Source organism: Barbus barbus, assembly GCF_936440315.1.
Source record: "Barbus barbus genome assembly, chromosome: 5".
Lineage (NCBI taxonomy): Eukaryota > Metazoa > Chordata > Actinopteri > Cypriniformes > Cyprinidae > Barbus > Barbus barbus.
In genome coordinates, this window is record NC_136733.1 from 17,908,025 (window position 1) to 17,930,752 (window position 22,728).

Sequence of the window (22,728 nt, forward strand, 5' to 3'; positions counted from 1 at the left end):
TTGGGCGAGAAACTGGACAAGAAAATGAAAAATACTAATTGTTTTTCACAATTTAAGTTGTATTTGATTTGAGACCAACTGTATATAAAGAAAAGTGCTGTAATAAATACTCTGCATATCTTGGCTTTGAATACAAGGTCATTTTTGACAACAGTCATTAGAAATGAACTCGTTCATTCTAGAGCACAGCCTGTATCAATGAGATCACATGATGAAACATGAAACCTTCCTGCCTGCATCTGTTTAACCTGTAAGCACACAAGACATTGTCTACTTTAACATGAGCAAACCTTGAGAAGGCACATATCAGTTTGAGTTCAAAATAATTTCATAAAGCACCAAGAACAAATCAGAGGTAGAGAATAAACTTTCACCATCATATTTTAACCTCAAGTTTCAGTTCCCTTATTTGTATATGAAAAGTGCTGATGCCAGGCTTTTTTTTTTTTTGGCCTTTAGAAGACTGAAACATCCAGCCCCTGCTCTAACTGAAGCAGGAAGTCATTGAGACAGTCTCATGGATTTGGCTCAGTTGTTTCTGGTAGAAGCGGGTTTAATCGAGCTGCTCCTCTGATAAGATCTGTGCTCCTCTGTAACCACCTGCTTTTATAATCTGACAAAAATTATGGAAAATAATTACTTCTTTATATATGCTGCTATGTTACATTACTGCATATGCAAATATTTTCTCATGTCAATACAAAATGGTCAGTGGAACATTGTTACTTTTACATGTTTTGCCAGAGCTTCCTGGTCATTGAAATAATAGGAGTCTTTGGAGGAGTTGCTGAGGAGCTGATCCAGTTTGTCGACATGTCTGCGCAGACCCTGAATGCTGCCTTCAGTCTGCAGTCTGCGCTGACTCAGAGATTCCTGTTGGGAGAACATGCGTCTGCGCAGCTGAACCTGGATACCATGGAGAGAAAAAATATAAATCAATGTCTCAAAGTTTTTTTTACCTTATAAAATGATCAAGATTTGACTGTACCTTCAAGTGGTCCTCCTGCTGCCTCAGTCTCTCCCTCAGCGCTTCGCCTCGCCACTGTTCATCCTGTTTGTAGCAAATAATCAACATTAGCACTATTGACTGCAGCTCCACTCCTGATGCATTAATGATACATGGTTTGCAAATGTGTTAGGTTTGAAAATACACAAGCATAAATAAGATGTTTTGCTCTTTGTAGCACGGATAGAATAATCAGACTTTTCAGTGATGTGAAGCTGAGTAAATGTTACTTTACAGCAGTGGTTGCCAAATGTCCAAGGCCACTGCAGTTCAAAAATATGTTCAAAATGCTCCTATTTTTGTTTTCAAAATTTACTATAATCTATGGCCAGTCCTTGTTCATATAAATATTATTTAATTTCAATTATAATCATTAATGATACACTGGATAAGGAATTAGAATAAGGGTTTAAAAATATATTTTTACTCAACTGTCACCTGCTAATATATTTTAACTATTGCCTTAACGACTAAAATGTGTATTCATTATAAGAAAATGCCCATTGCATTTTAAGATCTTATTAATTTACCTGACTTTTCCAGGTCTAGAAATCACACTTTTGAAATTAGGCTACCTCATACAGTATATCAAAGTTTTCCAAAACAGTGGAATCCCTTGTTCTGCAAAGAAAAATGAAATGGAAGTGATAGTTCACCCAAATATAAAAATTCTGTCATAATTTACTCACCGTCATGTCATTCCAAACCTGTTTGACTTTATTTCTTCTGTGGAAAAAGAAGCTGATATTTTGAAGTATGTTGATAACCACACAGTTTCAGTTCCAGCTGGCTTCCATTGTATTTTTTGTCCATACAACTGAAGTCAGTGACAACCAGAATGGTTTGGTTATCATCATTCTTCAAAATATTATTTTTTACATTTTCTGCGGAAGAAAGTCACTGGTTTGAAACGACATGAGGGTGAATAAATTACGACAGCATTTTTGTATTTTTTTAAATAATTTTCTTGAGGCCCCCTAGTGAGAACCACTGCTTTAGAGTAATCTGTGCATTTTTACACCCATATCTCCCATACTACAACACTTGTTTAAGAGGTGCATAGGAAAAGGCTCACCTTAGTGTTGTATGCTGGGTTCCCCATGGATAGTGTAACACCGGGATGATTCTCTTTCAGGCTGTCTGTATCTGAGGAGGCACTAGAGGGTGACTCCAGCTCTCTCAGCCCATTGTCCAGCTCTGCTTTCACCTGGGATCTCAGAGAGTACACGCTGTCCTTCATCTCAAGTAGCTGAATGTTGTCCTCTTCTTGGCTCTGCAGCTGAGAGAGGCACATGACAGTCATTTATCTTCCTTGTATTCACTGATAACCACATGTGCTTCAGAAATGGTTCCAGCCCAAACAAGTAGAACAAGCAGAACAAATATGTTTATCTGCAACAAAACTATTACAGCAAACAGATGTGGTGTGTTACAGTGCTATTTCCTGTTTGTACTTTGTCTTTGAGGCAGAGCAGCTCTTGAGAAATGGTTCTGAGCTGTTCCTGCAGAGTTCTGGCTTGTTTATGGTTCTCTTGAGTAGTTTTTCCACAGTCAGCAGGTCCCTTTGGAGCTCTTGAAACAACCTCAAGTTAGTCTGTTGGCTATAAACTATAACAAAGCACACAGCCAGAGGCTGCAAAAGACTTTGTATAAATAAAGGAAGTTTGAAATAATAAAGTTAGCACAGTATACCCAACCATGACTGCATCATGCTTACAATCTCATTCTATTGGATTACTCCTTCATTTCTCCTAGTCTTTCAAATATTTTACAATCACTTGTTTAAACTGGCCAAACAGTCCAATACTGATAATATCAAAATTGTTGAGATTAGTGTTGTTATTAAGTAAAATTATATAACTAAAATAAAATAAATATTACATGAAAAACAATTAACTTGAAAAAATATGAAATGTTGCACTGGCAATTAACTGAAATAAAACAAGTTTATATGTTTAAGTACTAAAATTAAATTAAAATGAATTAAAAACAAATAGAATAAGAATAGAAATAAAGCGAAATAGAAATGAAATATAAAATGAAAATATAATATAAAATGAGATATAATTATTCAATGTTTTGCAATTCAAACTAATGCAAATGACAAAAGCACATAACCAAATTACTAAAATATTTACATTGAAGTATTAAAATGACATTAAAATGATATTTAATTAAATTTAAATAAAATTAAACAAATACAAACTAAATAGAAATATACAATTATTATACAAATTAAAAAAAAATATCACACACCAAATTTACTAAAACTAAAACCTAAAATATATTTTTAAAAAGCTAATTAAAAATATCAATAAATACTATAACAGAATATAAGCAATACTAAAGTAACACTGAACTAAACTAAACAGCATGAAAATATATTAAAAGATATTTTGCAGAATGTTTTTGTGCATATAATGAAAGAACATGAGATCTAAAACAACTTTAATTGACTTTTATTGTATGAACCCAAAAAAATGAGAAATTCTTTAAAATATCTTCTTTTATGCTACAAAGAACAAAGTCAGTCGGGTTTGGAACAACACTTAAATGCCCTTAACGATATACAGTAGTGCCTATGCAGCGGTTCCATGGTCCATTAACTATTGGGGCCAGTGTACTACTTATAAATCACCTTTTCCAATCCCTGCAGTTTTTGCCTGTTTGTTCGGCTATGGTTCCTCTGGGCCTCCTGACGTCCCTCAGCGCTGGTCCTGTCAGACAGCAGAGCCTCCTGCAGGCTATGGGTCTCCTCAACAGCATGCAGGAGTCTGGAGTCCCGCTCACATAGCTCCTGCTCTGAACACACACTCACGCTTCAGTGCGACAAAGGCAAGCCGATCTGCATTTATCAGGCTAAGTGTAAGGGAAAACATGGTAATGTTGCTCATGCAACTCACCTAGATCCTCCACCTGCTCTTGTAGTGCAGTGCACTGTTTGCACTCCCTCTGCAGGTCCATTTCTGCGGCTGCGACCTGCTCCATCCGGTCCAGCCTGAGGCCTAGAGTGCTCCCTACTGCCTGCAGCTTCTGCTGCTTCAGCCTGCGCTGCTGCTCCAGATCAGTGCTCTGCTGCTGCTGCACTCTCATCAGCTACACAAAGAACATAAATACCATGTCTTCATTAGGACCCCCAGAAAATGACTCGAGCTCAGGTCGCCCACATCATGTTTTAAAAAGAGTTTAAAAGGTTATAGTTCACCCCAAAATAGGGTGACCATTCAGGCCATTTTTAAAGGACACACCCTTGCCAGGATTTCTATATTGCCTAAAATACGCAAGTTTTGTCTGTTTGCACTGTGCAGATTGATCGTTGCATGACATTATTTCACGAGAGCTATAGAGAGCAGAGCAGACGGCTCCTTGTGCTTACAAATCGCTCTCGCGGTACTTTGGTGTCATACAATGATTGGAACGCAGCCTCAAGTTGAACGAACGAACAAACATTGCTTTGATCATCCTCTCCTTCTCACGCGCGATGCACCACGATTGGGCAATTAAGTACAATACCTGCATGTTATTGGTCAAACTACTTTGGATGTTTTAGGCAATATAAAAATCCTGGCCAGGACGTGTCCCATATAAATGACACATATGGCCACCCTACCCAAAAATGAAATTCTGTCATCATTTACTCACAGTTATGTTATTCTAAATCCATAAAGGGGCAGTTTCATTTACCATTGCTTGACAATTTTTCATTGGCAAACTATACAATACTGGGAATTTTTTGTGTGAGTGTGAAAGAATTTTCAGTGCAAATTTTGCAGTGGGTTCAGATGGTCACACAAATTTGCAGTGCAGGTTAACAGAAGCTGCTTGGTTTGAAAGTGACTCCTGTGTGAGAGGTGCTTGATACAACTACACTAACAACAGAAAACCGACTTTTTTTTCTTTTCTCGCCCACAATATTTTGCAAAAATTTTGCTAATGTGACCTTAAGGCTTTTGTCCATCTAAGGAACACAGAAATATTTTTAATGAAACCTTTTTTTGATTTTTGCCATTCCTTTCAAAGTCCATTCCGCCTTAACTTTGACTCTTTAAAAAGTTCATAAAGCTTTGAATGCTTTGAAAAACTCGTGCAACAGTTTTTCAGTTCTTCAGAAATGGATACAATGCATTTGTTACTAAGGGTAAGACAGTTGAACTAAAGTAAAATTGTTTATTTTTTGCTGTACACCCTCAAAAGACCATCTACTGCCTTGATCAATACAATCAAAGACTATCATTGTACATTACAGTTTATTTTTATCATGTAGTTGGTAAAAAGTTGCAAATAAGGCCCATACACTGAGGATTAAAAAAAGATAATGCGAGATAGAAGTCACCACTTTACTGAGGAACAGCAACCATTTAATAAATGTCTATTTTATATTATATATTTATTTAGGTCACACTTTAGTTTAGGGACAAATCCTCACTATTAACTACTAATTAACTATTAACTACTAATTTTGTCTACTAATTTGCTGCATATTAATAGTTTGTAAAGTACTTGTTAAGTGTATTTACTAGGTGAGATTAAGGGATGTAGAATATGGCTGTGCAGAATATGTGCTTTATAAGTACTAATAAACAGCTAATATGCTAGTCATTTGCATTCTGATAAGCAACTAGTTAATGGTGAGAATAGGTCCGTAAACTAAAGTGTTACCTGTGTTTATTATTATTTATTAGCTTTTTTAATCACTTAGCAACTTTGATACTGTTTTCTATTGTTATTTGTTAGTTATATTTAAATAGACATAGATATATTTACTGTTATATTATGTATATTTCTTTTACTGGTCAATACTTGTTTTATGTATAATGCTTTAGCAATAAACACAATCATTCCAATAAAGTACTTTAAGAATGAAAATTGAGATTAAGATTTAAAATTTAAGATTTAAATTTAAGATCATTTATCCTCCAGTTTCAAATGTAAAGGATATGAAAAACACGACAGTGTGTCACTTCACCTTTTCATGTTCTTGAAGCTGAGTCTGTTTCATGACTACTTCTGCCTTGAGCTCCTGCAGCTGTTGACCCAGTCTGTCCAGCTTCTGTTGTCTCCTCCTGATCTTCTCTTCTTTCTCCAGGAGTTCAGCATTTTGCTCCTTCTGTTGCTTCACTAGCTCTTCCCACTGCCTTCTCGCAGCCTTTACCTCCTAAACATGAACAAGAGAAACACTTTTCATGCTATGGTGCAGTAATACCCCCTTGATATGCAGTGGTTTGCTGTAAACTCACCTCTTTGATCTCATCTAACTGAGTTTGAGATTCCACCAGCTGTTTCTTCAATCTGCTCAACTCCTCTGTGGGTAAAACCAACATTTCAGTGTGTTTATTAAAATAATCACATAAGATCTGACGTTAAAATAAGGCTGTTGAGCGGATACCCTCATGCTGCTGCTGCAGGGCAGCTGTGTCCCTGCTGATCTCCCGATGCTTATCGTGTGCGAGTTTCTGGTCCTGTTGTAGTTTGTCCAGCTCAGTCTGTAGTCTAAGCAGCTCTGTTTCTGCAGTCCTTACCCTCGTCTCTGTTGCTTCCAAACACCTAAAACCATACAGTCTATTTAAGCTACACCATAAACATGAAATCCATCAAGTTTAGATCATTTTAGAAATTTTAAACAGTTAATTTTAAGTACAGTTGGACTGAAGTAGTGCTAGCATTAGCCTCAAAGGGTCAGAGGTTGTGTACAAAATCACTCCATATGCGCTCATTCACTAGTCCCTACGTCAGACCAAAAATATAGTGCACTAAGAAGGACTGAATGAAAAAGAATGATCAAATTTGGACACACCACCAGAAACGTTGTCCATTTTGCCCCTATTATGAAATGCCCTCAAACTTATAAATAGCTTGTATAAAACTTAATTAAACAATTGAATAATTAATACCCAGGAATTCATTTTGCATGGCCCTCACAGTGTATTATGGGTATTCTGTAGCCATTTAGTGTACATTGGTCATACACTCAATGGCTACTTTGGTTTCGGACACCACTACAAAATGGGTGTCCCCTCAAAAAGTGTATTTCAACATGTCTAGTCCAGATTTCCATCTGTATTTTTATGTATATTTATGAAGAGAAAAAAACACTTGGAAGTGTCAACTTTGTTTTCTTGATGCTTTATTAGCACATTTTTGCTCATCCAGGATGTTTCTCTCCTCTAGGCTGAGACATAATAATAATAATAATAATAATATGCTGGTGGCATGGATGAATGATTTTTTGGTAAATTAAACTTTTATTCATTTTGTTTAACTCTCTGATGGTTTACGGGGTCTTTTTGACCCCAAATGACTTTTGCTCAATTTTTAAAAAATGTTCCCTTTGTCCAAATGGTATGAAACCTTCTACGGCTCTCAACACTTTCTAGATCTACAAAAAAAAAAAAAAATTGGAATGATATCTGTTTTTATGTTAGCGTGACAAAATTTGTGACACTCGTGGCAAAATAGACAAAATTCATCATCAAAATCAGAAACAACGCAGAACACATCGACAGAAATGGCACAAATAAAGTGGCACACTTCCACCAATGCAAAAAACATCCACAATGCTAAATTATATTGCTCACAACACACACACACACACACACACACATAGAGGAACACATTTTTGAGACTATAAAAACTGTTCTCTTATCATTTGTAAAATAAAATCATCCAAAATGCAGTACCACCACAAAAATAAATTGGTGACACTGACACATTGATAAACTCACTCACACACACACACACACACACACACACACACACACACACACACACACACACACACACACACACACATGTTGGTTTTTGTGGTTTATTGGGACTCTCCATAGGCGTAATGGATTTTATACTGAACAAACTGTGTGTGCTATTGCCCTACACCAACCCTACACCTAAACTTAGCCCTCATAGGAGACTTTGTGCATTTTTAGATTTTCAAAAAAACACCATTTAGTATGTTTTTTAAGCCTTTTGAATTACGGGGACATAGGCAGTGTCCTCATAAACCACCTTCATATTGTAATACCTCTGTCATACCCATGTCATTATACAAATTTGTGTCCTCATAAACCACATAAACATGCACACACACACACACACACACACACACACACACACACATTTGTAAGGCTATAATTTGTCAAATAAAATCATCCAAAATGCAGAACCAACACAAATATAAAGTGGTGACACTGACACCGACAATGTGTACTCACACACTCTCTCACACACACACACACACACACTTTTTGTTCCTCGTTATTTGATTTCTTTTACTAAATTTTATCTTTTTACTGCTTTATTTGCTCACTTGTTATTGCTGTTCAGTTCATGTGTTCATATGTAATATAACTGTTCATTTCTGTTCATTTTTGAAGATGAACACACAGTTAGTAACTGAAATATTGATTAAAATTGTAGAATTATATTAAAAATAGATAATTGAAATAAATTATAAAATCTTAAGACTCCAACATTTCTCTTTGTAACATTTTGTTCAGGTTTGATTCTAATCATAATGTAACATTATTGAAAAACTGGGGGTTTTTCAGTACAAAAAATACTAAACTTTGACAAAAAATATTTTATTTTTGTTATAATTATGATTTTATAATATTTAGATATGAATCCAACTGAATCCAACTTGTGAAAAGATATCTTTCAGGTCTCTCAAATAGCAAATAGCATATAGTGGAGCTCTATGGCCATCTAGTGGTTAAAGTGATATTTTTTTATTTTAAAACTGCATTTTCCAAAAAATGGGTATAAATGATACATTAAATCATTTAAAATGATCCATGTTATCCCCATAAATGAAAGTTAGAAATCTGGGCCTTTTATAAAGTGAATTTTACATAAAATGCAGTTTTTTTGTAAATTTGTAATTGAAATAAATATTTATTTATTTATTTATAGAAATTTAAAAGATATCATAAATCCTCCAAAAACTGCACAAATGTTGAGTAAAAACATTAACAAACAGAGTAAAATTACATTTGTAAAAAAAAAAAAAACTATTATCTTGTTACAAAATTCAATGTTATTGTCTGGGGTCTCTGGGTTAAGTTGAATGAAAACAGCTATTGCTGATTCTGGCCAAGAACTGATCACTTAAACTACTGAGCGACATTTAAATAAACCAACCACAGTTCAATTTTGATTAATATTTCATATAGGAGAAGATAAATCTGAAATCATAACTAACATAATAATAAAAGAACCAACAATGAAGTGGCAGCTCTATCAAATATTGAGCAGCAGTCTTTTCATTATGACTCAAACATCTCGAAAGATTGTTCAGACAATGCCAAAGAAATGTGAGAAAATATTAGAAATTTCCCATACGTTACCTATGAGCATGTGTCCGTCTGGCCTCCAGGTTTCTGCACTGTTCCTGCAGGCTGCTCCTCTCTTGGACTGCGGTGTCTGTTTGCTGTTGCAGGTGAAGGCTCTTCTGTTGGAGGGTGTGCAGCTCTGCGCTCTCTTTCTCCAGCAGGTTCATCTGTCTCTCAGCCTCCCCACGCTGTTCCTGTAGCTCCTCCTGCACACGCTGCAGTTCTACACGCACCTGAGCAGCAGACGCTCGAACATTAACTTCAATCATCAGCACAGACCGTACAGGTGAAGGTAAAATGTTTAGAACTGACCTGTAGCAGAGTTTCCTGGCTCCTCTCTAGCTGGTCCAGTTTCTGGTTATGCTGAAGCTTCACACCCTCTAATTCCCCTGTCTCCAACTGGACCATTTCCAACACATGCTTCAACTCTAAACACACACAAATTCCACACACCAGAACATAAATTAGAAGAACCGCAATATTTCCAAAAATGGATTTTTCCACTGTCAATTTAACAAAATGAAGTTTGAACAGTCTGTTCAAAAAGTAATCTGTTTAACACTTTTTCCTGGAGTAGTTTTTAATTTGTACTTGGTCTGACAACATTTTCACTGGACCCACCACAAAAGATGATTTGTTTTATATTTACAATACATTTTAGATTTGATAGAAATATTTATAGTTGTATTCACATTTTTTCTTTCCAAAAAGAAAAGGTTATTTAAAAATAAAGATGAAAATTACATAATGTACAGTTAAAGTGTAACTATAAATTCATAAACACTTTTGCTGGTGGTAAAAAATTACTTGGTTCATAGTTTTGACACATCTTACTGGTACTTTTAAAACTGTAAACTGTTTACAGGTCCTTCTCAAAAAATTAGCATATTGTGATAAAGTTCATTATTTTCTGTAATGTACTGATAAACATTAGACTTTCATATATTTTAGATTCATTACAACACAACTGAAGTAGTTCAAGCCTTTTATTGTTTTAATATTGATGATTTTGGCATACAGCTCATGAAAACACAAAATTCCTATCTCAAAAAATTAGCATATTTCATCCGACCAATAAAAGAAAAGTGTTTTTAATACAAAAAAAGTCAACCTTCAAATAATTATGTTCAGTTATGCACTCAATACTTGGTCGGGAATCCTTTTGCAGAAATGACTGCTTCAATGCGGCGTGGCATGGAGGCAATCAGCCTGTGGCACTGCTGAGGTGTTATGGAGGCCCAGGATGCTTCGATAGCGGCCTTAAGCTCATCCAGAGTGTTGGGTCTTGCGTCTCTCAACTTTCTCTTCACAATATCCCACAGATTCTCTATGGGGTTCAGGTCAGGAGAGTTGGCAGGCCAATTGAGCACAGTAATACCATGGTCAGTAAACCATTTACCAGTGGTTTTGGCACTGTGAGCAGGTGCCAGGTCGTGCTGAAAAATGAAATCTTCATCTCCATAAAGCTTTTCAGCAGATGGAAGCATGAAGTGCTCCAAAATCTCCTGATAGCTAGCTGCATTGACCCTGCCCTTGATAAAACACAGTGGACCAACACCAGCATCACTGACTGTGGGTACTTGACACTGGACTTCAGGCATTTTGGCATTTCCCTCTCCCCAGTCTTCCTCCAGACTCTGGCACCTTGACTTCCGAATGACATGCAAAATTTGCTTTCATCTGAAAAAAGTACTTTGGACCACTGAGCAACAGTCCAGTGCTGCTTCTCTGTAGCCCAGGTCAGGCGCTTCTGCCGCTGTTTCTGGTTCAAAAGTGGCTTGACCTGGGGAATGCGGCACCTGTAGCCCATTTCCTGCACACGCCTGTACACGGTGGCTCTGGATGTTTCTAATCCAGACTCAGTCCACTGCTTCCGCAGGTCCCCCAAGGTCTGGAATCGGTCCTTCTCCACAATCTTCCTCAGGGTCCGGTCACCTCTTCTCGTTGTGCTGCGTTTTCTGCCACACTTTTTCCTTCCCACAGACTTCCCACTGAGGTGCCTTGATACAGCACTCTGGGAACAGCCTATTCGTTCAGAAATTTCTTTCTGTGTCTTACCCTCTTGCTTGAGGGTGTCAATGATGGCCTTCTGGACAGCAGTCAGGTCGGCAGTCTTACCCATGATTGCGGTTTTGAGTAATGAACCAGGCTGGGAGTTTTTAAAAGCCTCAGGAATCTTTTGCAGGTGTTTAGAGTTAATTAGTTGATTCAGATGATTAGGTTAATAGCTCGTTTAGAGAACCTTTTCATGATATGCTAATTTTTTGAGATAGGAATTTTGGGTTTTCATGAGCTGTATGCCAAAATCATCAATATTAAAACAATAAAAGGCTTGAACTACTTCAGTTGTGTTGTAATGAATCTAAAATATATGAAAGTCTAATGTTTATCAGTACATTACAGAAAATAATGAACTTTATCACAATATGCTAATTTTTTGAGAAGGACCTGTATATATAAGCTCATTTTTGTTATCTAGCTACACAACATTTACTTCATTGTTGCAAGTCTGCTTGCATTGTCAACAATGTGAATATACCACAAAAAACTAGACCAAAATGAGCACGATCAATAAATGTCAAACCTTTAGTAGAAACAAAGGATTGGCCCTCAGGGGAAGTGACTATTCCGTCAACTGACCAGAAACCCTCTCATGAGGGCCACTGCTAATTTTTGAGCCCTGTAATGGAACCGCAACAGTAAAGAGGTTTCCAAACAGCCCCACTTCCTTTCTACCTTTCGTCTTCCACTCACACCATTGGTTGAACCAAATGTGGAACTGGCCACTCTGTTGTAACTGACCTGCTTTATGTTTTTTGATGGCTGAATGGAGGTTCTGCAGGGTTTCCTCCTCCTTCTGCTGCTCTTTCTTATAATGTGCCAGTCTGGTTTTCTTATCGGTCAGCTGAGAGTCCAGCTCCCCCTTCTGCACGGCCAGAGAATGCACATCCACACGGAGCTCCTACACATATCCAGACTGTTCATCAAAAGTACTTCCTAGATATTTAAACAATGCACTAATATTTTGTGCATGTGAAAAACCTGAATGCGCTGGTGTAAGTGTTGAGCATCCTCTTCTCCCTGTCTGAGCACATCCAACAGGCCCTGCCTGTTTTTCTCCACACTAATTCGCAACACTTCCTCTTCCTTTCTCCACTGCTCCAGCTTTCTGTCCAGCAAAGAGAGCTCCTCCTGCTGCAACAGCACCTGTACCCAACACAAGAAACCCACAAACCCTTTTTTAAATCATTTTTATGCTCACAATGGCTGCATTTATTTGATCACACATAAAACAGCAATATTGTGAAATAATATTATTTTATATAAAATTATTTATATGAATAAATATTATTTATTCATATAATAATGAATATAATTTAATATATTAATAAATATTTTTTCTATTTCAGTATATTTTCAAATTTAATTTATTCCTGTGGCGTCAAAGCTGATTTTTAACAGCCATTACTCCAGTCTTCAGTGTCACGTGATCCTTTAGAAATCATTTTTTTTTCTTTGTTCATCATACCTGGTCCATGGGTTTTAACTGTCAATTCCCCAACACTGTAAACAGTTGTGCTGCTTAAACTGTCATAGACTTTTTAAAGATTTTTTCCACCAAAGTAATTTGTTGCATTATATATGTATTTGTAATCTATTTAATCAGTCTTTGCTGAATAAAAGTATCAATTTCTTAATTGTTACCTGAGCGCTGGCTTGGTCCAGCTCTGTTTTGCGTTGTGCTAGACAGTCTTCTGTCTCTCTGCAGCTCTGCAAGAGTTTCACCTCCAGGCTCTGGGTCTCTCTGAACTCTTTCTCAGCAGTTTCCAGTCTATATAGAAGAGACAGACAGTTCAGTGGAGAGACATTTCCTGCATTTAGAGACTTACAAAAATGATAATTGTCACACCTGTCAGTCGCTCTCTCCAGCTTTCTGTTGACTTCTTGAAACTTTGAATCTTGACATGCGAGGACCTTATCTACTTCGTGTAGAGTGTGTTCTTGGTCCTGTTTTCTTTTCTGCAGCTCCTTTACCTCCTCTTGAAGATTCCTGCAGAAGTACATTTACAAGTCTCAATTTTCGTAGTAATTCTCTAACTCAAACAAAACTCTCACAGAACAGCCTAAAAAGCTGCTGCCAAGCTTCATTTAAAAGTAGACAATTTGTAGGTTGATTTTCCCAAAATGTGGTCCCTTCAACACTGCCACTGCGCTACCTTTTATTCTGAACAATGGCAGATGGAAAAATTGTTTGGTAAACCTTTTCGAATCAGTCATTATTTTCACAATTCTGTTTGGTGCCAAAAACAACATATACGTAAAATTACACGCAGCTTTAAGGATTCAGATTGAGAAATTTTCTGTTGTTGTATTAACCTGAGCTGTTGTCTGGTTTGCACCAGCTGTGTGGCACCTTCTTGAGCTCTCTGTTCCATCTCCACCAGCTCTCGTTCTGTCTCTTCCACTCGCCTCCTGGCCTCATTGTAGCGTTGCAAGCTCTCTTTAGTCTGCAAACACACATGCATTGCATCATTAGCATCTTCTTATAGATGATGTATATATTTAGGAAAACCAGTGTTGGGAAAGCTAACAGTACTCAAGCTACTCTTTTAAATAAATAGTTGTTTACACTACAAGCTAGTAACAAAGAGAAGATAATTACAATGAAGTATTATAATGTAGCTGTAATATTGTGAAATATTATTACAATTTATTCTATTAACTAATATTCTATTTAACTAATTTCTATTTTAACATACTTTAAGTCATTTAGTTCTGTGATGGCAAAGCTGAATTTTCAGCAGCCACTACCTGTCAGCAGTCTTTGGTGACACATGATCCTTTAGAGTCACATGATCTCATTATCAATGTAGAAAACAATTGTAATTGTATTTGTATATATATATATATATATATATATATACACACACACACATTTATTATACATCCTTACTAACCCTTACTACTTCAACTTTTGAATGGTAGTGCATAAACTAATATAAATATAGACAAATATATAGACTAAAAAATTAAAAGCTTTAATTTAAATAATTTATATCCACTTTATTTTTCCCGTAAGAGCGGGTGTGGCCATTTATAAATTCAAAGTGTCTGGCTTCCTGTGTCATTTGCTTCCAACTATTTTTAGCTGTACAGAACAGCTTGTCTTGCTGCTTGATATTGCAAACTTGTGTGTCTTACCATATTATTATAATGAATTATCTTAATTATGAACACAATGATATGTAGTGCAAACAGCTTTACCATTTACTACACATTGTTATTCTTCTCATTATTTCCCTGCAGTGGCTAATGAACCAGAAGTCTTGCAAATTCACAGAAAACGGCTTACTTCCACGTTGAAAAATAAGGTGGATACTAATTCAAAAATATATTGAATATATTATTATATATGATACTGGAGAACTGACAGAAATGTGAAGGAAGAGAGAGAAGACAAGCTATATTGCGCTTTTGTCTTGGTACTGAAAAATGTAGTGAAGTTAGTAGTGTGACTCCCCAACACTGAAGAACCTATTGTCAGACCTTGGCTCGAGTGTCTTTGAGCTCTGTCTCAGCCTCTAGCAGCAGCCTGTCAGCCTCTCTGAGCTCTGCTCTGCGCTTCAGCAGGGTCTTCTCCACACACACCACCTCTCCCAGAACACACTGCTCCTCCTCTGCATGTGATAAGGAGCCTTCCAGCCCACTCCTAAAGAAACAAATACAGAAAGGTATGGGATACTTTTATACATATGTTGTGTGCATTTCAGTGGAGTAGTGTGTTACATTAAGTATTGATTAAGATATACTGGTGTTGACTAACATGTGGCGCTGCAGTCTGTGGACAGTCCTGCGCAGGCGTTTAATTTCCTTCTGTAGGTCTGCTGTTTTTTCTTGAAGTGCTTGCTGTTCTTTATCACTGTGAGCTCTATCAGTGCACTCCTGTTTCAGCCTATGCTCTGCCTTCTTCAGATCGCGCTCCTGAAACACAAACCAACACTACTTATCTTGAAAATAATGGACATTTAAATGCACACTACCAAAAGTTTGGGGTTAGTAAGATTTTTAATTGTTTTTGAAATAAATCTATGGAAGTTGACAAGAAAATATCCAGAGAAAATACACTAATATGCTGATTTGGTGCATTTCATATTATTATCATTGATGAACAGACGTTCAACAGCATTAAAAATATAAATATTTTGCAACATAATTAATGTCTTTAATGTAACTTTTCATAAATTTAATTCGGCCTTGCTGGAAAAAAAAGACTTACTGATCCCAAACTTTTGAAGTATAGCACACATAATTGCAATATGACCAAAATCTGATTAATATTAGAATATAATTTGTAACATTTATACAGTACATTAAAATTATGTAATGCAGTGTAACATTGTAGCGCAACTCAACAATTGAAATCTACATATCTCATACCAAGTCCTGATGTCCGGGCACATTACAGTGCAGCGTCCCACTGGGCACCAGAGGAATAGTTACATTGCTAGGTGGAGGTCCGTACATCAGCCTGGCTCCATCAGGGGGCGGCCCATAGAGGACTGTACTTGAGCCAATGGGAAGTCCAGGCGTAGGGTGATTGTAGATAAATGAACCAGGAGGAAAAGAAGTACCATCAGGTAGAGTAAATCCAGCAGAGACTGATGGAGGCATGAAGCGTGTCCCAGACACCCTCTCTATATCGCTCTCTCTTCCACTGTCTCTGCCCATCTGTGCATCTGAAGAGACACAAGGACAGATATTATAGCACTGACATGATATTGAAGACGTTGGAGAGAAAGACTCTGAACTGGGGTTCCATGGCACTTGCCTCTCTTTCCATGATTGTGCGGATGGGGGGAATAGATCCAGTATCCGCCATTAACAGGTCTTCTTTCCCTGTGTGCTCTGTGCTTGGACCGCCGGCCTCTCTCAGGGGACTGTGGGTGCACAGAGTCCAGTCCTGAATCTTGTGTGCCCTGAGATCCAAAACTAGGGGCCTGAGGACAAAAAAGCATGCTGATTGCAATAAAAAACTGGCATTTACAAGTGCATTCTTTTTCTCATGCTAAAAAACATGTTTCTTACATTTTGGTTTGACGGGACATAGTACCAACATCCCGTGTTTGGCAGGGGATCTCCTAAACTGGACAGGAAGTTATTCTGCTGTAGAAGAGTCTCCCTCAGTGCTCCAATCTCTTCCAGAAGCTCATCTAGATTTATGTTGTTAGCTAAACAAACCACAATATATAACAAGACCCATTTTAGCCTTGAAGGAAATGTGCATGGTTTTTGCCCACAAAACATGCCACCATGATGCTAGGGTGGTTTGAGGAGTTATTGTGAAAAGATGGTAAACAAACCTTCTTTGGCTTGTGCTAGTTGATCTCTGAGATGTTTGGTTTGGGCCTGTTGTCTTTTCAAGGTTTGGTTTAATCTGTCCAATTCTTGCTGTAGAATACTAGAGTTTGGGACACTCTGGAGATTCCCATCTGTCTCGTGAACCTATAGAAACAAGAAACCATGCATTAACATATAGAGATGGAAACAGTACATTAATAAACTAAAGCCACCGTTTCACTATATCCAACACTATCTCCTATCTACATCACAACCAGTTGGAAAGTTCAGAGTGACCTCCACCAGGGACAGTCATCCTCAGAATGTGGAAATGCAGATAAGACTGAAGTCTGAGCAGATTCTGAGCAGACACATTACCCTGTCTCTCAAAAGCTTCTGGAGAACCTCGATTTCTGCTTCAGCATTAGCCAAGTCCTGAATGGCCTGGGCAGCCTGAATCCTGGTGCTTTGTAACTCCTCTGCATTCTACACACATATAAGCAGATCATCATCAGTGAACTTCTCTCACATTGATATTGGCCCCTAAAGACCTCAAGCAGTCTGCCCTGTCTTACCACTGCTCTCTCCTGATGTATTTTCTCTATGGTGCTATGAAGAGAGTGAAGTTTGTCCTTTGCTGCAGTCAGCTGTTGGGCAGCCATTCTGTCAGCAGAGGAAAAAGAGCTCCTGAGCGCCTGCAACTCCAGACTGAGAGATTCTAGCTGCTCCTGAGTCTGGCTCTCTTCAGCTTTCACCTAGAAAAACAACAAGCTTTTAAATACATAGCTGCTTAAAGCAATATCCAAAGTAAAATACATGTTAATACACTCTATTGTGGAATAAATTAATCATGGCATTTCTATAATGGCACTGGTAACTCATGCAGTTTCCATAGGTTCCAAGAGTAAAAAAAAAAATTGTTCCTTGCTAAAGTTCCCTAAACATTGCATTTGATTAAATCTTTGAAATTATATGAAAAAATGAAAACTCATTATTTAAATATATTGAACACTTATTGAAAGGAATGGATCTGCTATGCTACTGCTACTGGCAACAGAAAAAATACTCAGAATTCCAGGGATTAGTATGCATACCCCTGCTTCAAAGTAAAGCAGGGAGAACCCTGTAGTACATCTAGACAGGTGGTGCTGGGGAGGAGGAGGGCTAAAGAAAATTCTCATGGCTCACAGTACTGAGCTGGACCAGGTTGGGACAGAAATAAATAGGTTGCGTAGACAGGAAAAAGAGATTGACTGGCTGTGCCGCCAGACTGGAAGAACCGATAAGCCAAAGAATTTTCAGAAACTGATCAAAAATAGAAGAAAATCAAAGAGGTAGAAAGAAAAATAAATAAAAAATATATATCACTCTCATTCTGGCACCTCTTTATCTTGTTCTTCTAATTCAGCAAGAAGATGGTCCCTGTCCATTTCTGTCTCCTCTAAACGCTGCAGCATCAAGTACTGCTGTTCATGAGCATCTTCCAGCTCCTTCCTCAATCTATGGAGCTCCACCTCCTCACCCCGTCTCTCTGCTGCCTGCTGGAATCAAACACAGGGAGATCAGCATCACTTTATACTAAGACATTATAATGGAATATTTAGTTATTATACTGGAATATGTGAGCTTTAGAAATGGCAATGTAACTGAAAAATCTATTTCAAATAATGATTACTTGAATTCCTCAACATCTACTCACCTGACCCTGGTATCTTTCTTGGTACTTCCTGAGTCTCTCTCTGAGCGAACTCATCTCTCCAGCAAGTCTCTCATGACAGCGCTGGGCCTCGTCTCTATCTCTCTGAGCAGCAGATACCACATAATGCACCTCCTGTTGTAGCTCCATGAATTTCTTATTCACTGGTTCTTCAAGTTCTTCAAAGCTGAAACAGGACAGATAAACAAAGACATATCACCATCTGATAGACACATCTGTAGCCACACAGTCCACTTATTTTAATTTGCTAAAATATACATTAAGAATCTATAATACCTTAGTATCTCTTGTCCTGTAGCTATGCCTCTTCTCAGCTCTCCTAAATATTTAGCCACACTTTCCGGGCAAAGCAGCTCCTCCCTAACCTGCTCCAAATCACACTGAAGAGCATCCACCTTCTCCTTAAGACTGTCTCTTTGCTCCTGTGAAAGACATTTTCAGCCAGGGAATCAAAGATGTGAGTCTTACTGGAGGCTGAATGATTCTCATACATCAACAACAGCAGAATGTACAGCACACATTTTTTACAGGCTGTGAGAAGAGTTGTGGGAATGAGTGAAGGGTGTCTGTATTTCTGTGGAGCAACCTTTGGTCTTTCCAAGAATCCTCTCTTTGCAATAGAGGAAAAAGTCTGACAGAGCTTTATTATTCTGGTATGAAGTCTGTTGTGCAGTAACACACCTGGAGAGTGTTGACCTGTTGAAGAAGCTCTGTTTTCTCAAGCTCTCTGTCGGCAGCCAACTGCATCTGTGCCAAAGCATTTTCTTTTGCCTGTCTTTCTTTCTGCAACTCTACCTGCAGTGCAGAGTGCTCCATCTGCGGATGTAAATGCCAATAAAATGCAAATGTTAAAAGGATAGTTCACTAAAATACTACTAGTGTATTATGTCGCTAGTTGTCTAATGCCATATGTGTGAGGAACAGACTAAAACTTTACTTATTCACCGAAAATCTCATTCACTCTTCCACATTTTTTGAATTGAAATTCGCTCTTGAAGCTCCGCTCTATTCTGAAAAGGGGCCGGAGCACCAGCTCTTTTGCATTTAAAGGGACACACACAAAAAATGGCACGTTTTGGCTCATACCCAAAAAGTTGCAATTTTAACAAGCTATGAAAATTTTCTGTGGGGTATTTTGAGCTAAAACTTCACATACACACTGACATCAGAGACTTATTTTACATCTTGTAAAAAGGGACATAATAGGTCCCCTTTAAAAAAAGGTTTGATGCAGAATTTTTTTTTGTTATTTCTAGGTGAACTATGCCATTACAAAAATAATAATATGTTATGCATGAATATGAAAAAATCAATGAAGATATATCCTACTTGACTTAGTCGATGCAGTCTGCCCAGCTCCTCCTTCAGTTGTGTGGCCTCAGTATCTCTCTCCTGCAGTTGAGTCTCCAGCTCTGCCTCATATTCACTGACCTGCCCCTGAGCCTGCTTCAGCTCTTCATTCTCCTTCCTCAGATCCTCCAATTCCTGCTGCTGATGCTGCAGCTCCTAGAACAAATCAAACAGTGTGATCACGTTGATTTGACTTATTACAGAGTGGCAAACTGTTATGTCAGAAACAGCCTCCAACCTCCTGTGCGCTTTTAGCACTCAGAGCTTCTTTCTGCAGCTGTGTGCATTGCTGCTCCTTCTCACATAGGAGGCATTGCAGAGCGTCTTTCTCCCTCTGCAGACGCCTGCAATCTAACTGGGCTCTTCGAGCTTGGTCCTTCACCCCCTGCAGATACTCCTGAAGACCTGCGATGATGCCCTCCAGGTCACTCTTGAGTGCTTCATTAGCAGCGATCTGACCTGAAAGAGTTGAGTGGTTTCTTCTGCTTATTTGATTATTTTAAAATATCGTATTTATTAGTTTATATTGGTTCAAAGGCTATCTTTATCTTATTAAGGTTAAAAAACAATATTTAAAAAAAGTTGCTGACCGTCAGTAAGTTGTTGCTCTAGTTCTTTGATCTCCTGTGTCTCCTTGTGGATGCGTGTGATCATGTCATCCAGCCTGCTCTCCAGTTCCTGGTGCTTTCTGCTCATGATGGCCAGCAGCTGTGTCTTCTTGGACAACTGAGCCTTCACATGGGCCTGCAGGAGCGATAGCAGAGAGAGTTGGGATAGGGTGCTATTACATGATCAATTCTGCTGGTTTTTGACTCTGAGGCCCCTCTTTGTCCAAGATGTCTAACTCAATAACTCTCAAAACTAAGCTGATATGTATCTTTGGTACTTCTTTTGTAATAAAAATAAGTACTCAAAAATATGGGTTTATTAAAATATCAGTTTAATTTTGTACATCTATAATGTTACTGGGTTTTTTAGTTTTATTAACATTATGTTAATATAACTAAATGTAAATAATTTTAAGATTGATTGATTTGAGACACAAAATCAGATATTTTGAATAGTGGTGGTAACCAAACAGACGAGAGTAACCACTGGCTTTCATATATGTTTTAACTATTTTTCAGTATTTTTCAATGGCTACTGTCAACTGTTTGGTTACCAACATTCTTCAAAATATCTGCTTCTGTGTTCAACAGCTGAAAGAAAGTCATACCTGTTTGAAACAACTTGAGGGTGAGTAAATGATAACAGAATTTTCATGTTTAGGTGAACTATCCCTTTAAGGCCCATTTATACCAAGGATTATAACTATAACACGTAATGATAACAAAAAAGTTTTAATAATCTTTTAAATCTTTTACATTAGTCCACAACTTCAACAACATAGCAACATCCTAGCATCCTGGATGTGACTATCATTTGCAAAGACCCTCACATTTCTTGTAGAAAATCTAAAAACTACTAGGTTTAATTAATTATTAACATATTTAAAACTGATCTAGACTGATCACTGATCCTCAGTCTCTTCAAATCACTCTGATACAAATCACAGAAGTCAAAAAAGAAAACGTCAGATACCCTGTTTCCCAATTCATCTACACTGAAAATATTGATGTAAACAATCTTCAGTGAGAAATTGCTAGTTAATATTACAATTAATTACAAACAAATTGAATTTAAATAGAAAATTTTAAGTATTAAGTTTTTTTTTTGTTATTTAACTTACAATTTATGAAAAATATGATTTTTTTGCAGTGTACTGCCAGTATATCCACCTAAAATAGCAATCCAAACAGTATGTGAACTGGACGTAAATTGGAACGCAGGGACAGTCTTGGACTTCTGCATTTGTTACTTCTCAACCCAATCACTTCCTCTTCCCTCCCAACGAAAAATGATCTCAAAGTGAAAATGTAACACTTTCATTAAACATTATTTTAAACGACGCCTTGTTCATTAGCAAGTTTGCTTTAAAACTTTAAAGCACCACTATTCATAAATAAAGATTACAAAAGTATACAGATTTATCTAGTGGTTTACTAATTTAATACTGTGCATTGTTTTTGTCCACTGCTGTCATAAAATATGAAAGCCAGCAAACTCTGATGACATAATGCCTTTGCAATTTCCGGTTCTAAACAATGAAAATATACAACAATCATGAAACATCATACTGTAATGATCAACTTTAAAAATTAAGTCATGTTCAATGATGCTAGATACCAATAATCACTTCTACAAACAACATTACAAGCCCCAAATTGCAACAGTATGACAGCAGCCTCCCATGAGCCCCTCCTTGACCCCAGTGGGGTACTTACTATAGCTTTCTGTCTCTATATATCCATTTTTCTCATGTTGCTGCCCCACGAGGAGTAACAGGGGCTCCTTGTGCAGGAAGAGAACATTTCCTGTCTCTTTTAGCTTTTGCTCTTAACTTCCATGGACTCCAACTATCACTAAAAGAAGCCCCCTCCTCCTCTATGCCTGCACTCTTTCCACCCTCCTCTCAACTCTCTTTGAATCAACACAGGAAACTTTCGGCGGCCTCAGCCAATCAGTGACTGTGTCTGTGGCCGGGTGGGAGTAAGTAACCTCTCTGTCTCCACCCACAGCATCAACAGATTTCCCAGGACAGAAGTACTCTCTTCTTTCTTAAAGAGACAAGAGCCTCATTTTATATGCCTGCTACTCGTTGCTGAGCATCATGGGTTAGTGATGATTAATTCCATAGAGAACCTAATCTTGTTATACACCTTTGTTGTTTGGGAGTTTCCACAACACATCAGTTATTTTACCCTCATTTTGTTCTACACTGTTTGCATGCCAAACATTTTCTTAAACAGAAAACAGGAAGACGTGCATTTTTTGTTGTTATATAACAAATAAACTAAAGGTCTCACATATGAATAAAACATCTGAATAGCTCAGAGGCTTATGGTATAAACACAACATACATAGACAATAAAACACTTTACAGTCATGCA

At 37.6% G+C, this 22,728-nt stretch overlaps 1 protein-coding gene across 1 annotated transcript in view; it reads right to left on the reverse strand.

The window, feature by feature from the left end:
- Positions 1-47: 47 nt before the first annotated feature.
- The window catches only part of LOC306870017 (centriolin-like), a 31,355-nt gene continuing 8,674 nt past the window's right edge, over positions 48-22,728 (reverse strand). The window contains 33 exon segments of the mRNA XM_079417037.1: positions 48-613; positions 727-906; positions 989-1,051; positions 2,082-2,285; positions 2,461-2,546; positions 2,549-2,600; positions 3,645-3,808; positions 3,910-4,102; positions 5,973-6,161; positions 6,244-6,308; positions 6,393-6,550; positions 9,349-9,566; positions 9,646-9,761; positions 12,136-12,295; positions 12,376-12,540; positions 13,039-13,165; positions 13,244-13,384; positions 13,711-13,841; positions 14,881-15,043; positions 15,158-15,315; positions 15,772-16,070; positions 16,163-16,331; positions 16,420-16,562; positions 16,695-16,836; positions 17,050-17,157; positions 17,247-17,426; positions 18,054-18,212; positions 18,371-18,554; positions 18,665-18,810; positions 19,070-19,204; positions 19,718-19,894; positions 19,977-20,197; positions 20,329-20,482. Coding sequence (XP_079273163.1) covers positions 554-613; positions 727-906; positions 989-1,051; positions 2,082-2,285; positions 2,461-2,546; positions 2,549-2,600; positions 3,645-3,808; positions 3,910-4,102; positions 5,973-6,161; positions 6,244-6,308; positions 6,393-6,550; positions 9,349-9,566; positions 9,646-9,761; positions 12,136-12,295; positions 12,376-12,540; positions 13,039-13,165; positions 13,244-13,384; positions 13,711-13,841; positions 14,881-15,043; positions 15,158-15,315; positions 15,772-16,070; positions 16,163-16,331; positions 16,420-16,562; positions 16,695-16,836; positions 17,050-17,157; positions 17,247-17,426; positions 18,054-18,212; positions 18,371-18,554; positions 18,665-18,810; positions 19,070-19,204; positions 19,718-19,894; positions 19,977-20,197; positions 20,329-20,482 — 5,010 coding nt within the window. The 3' untranslated portion in view covers positions 48-553.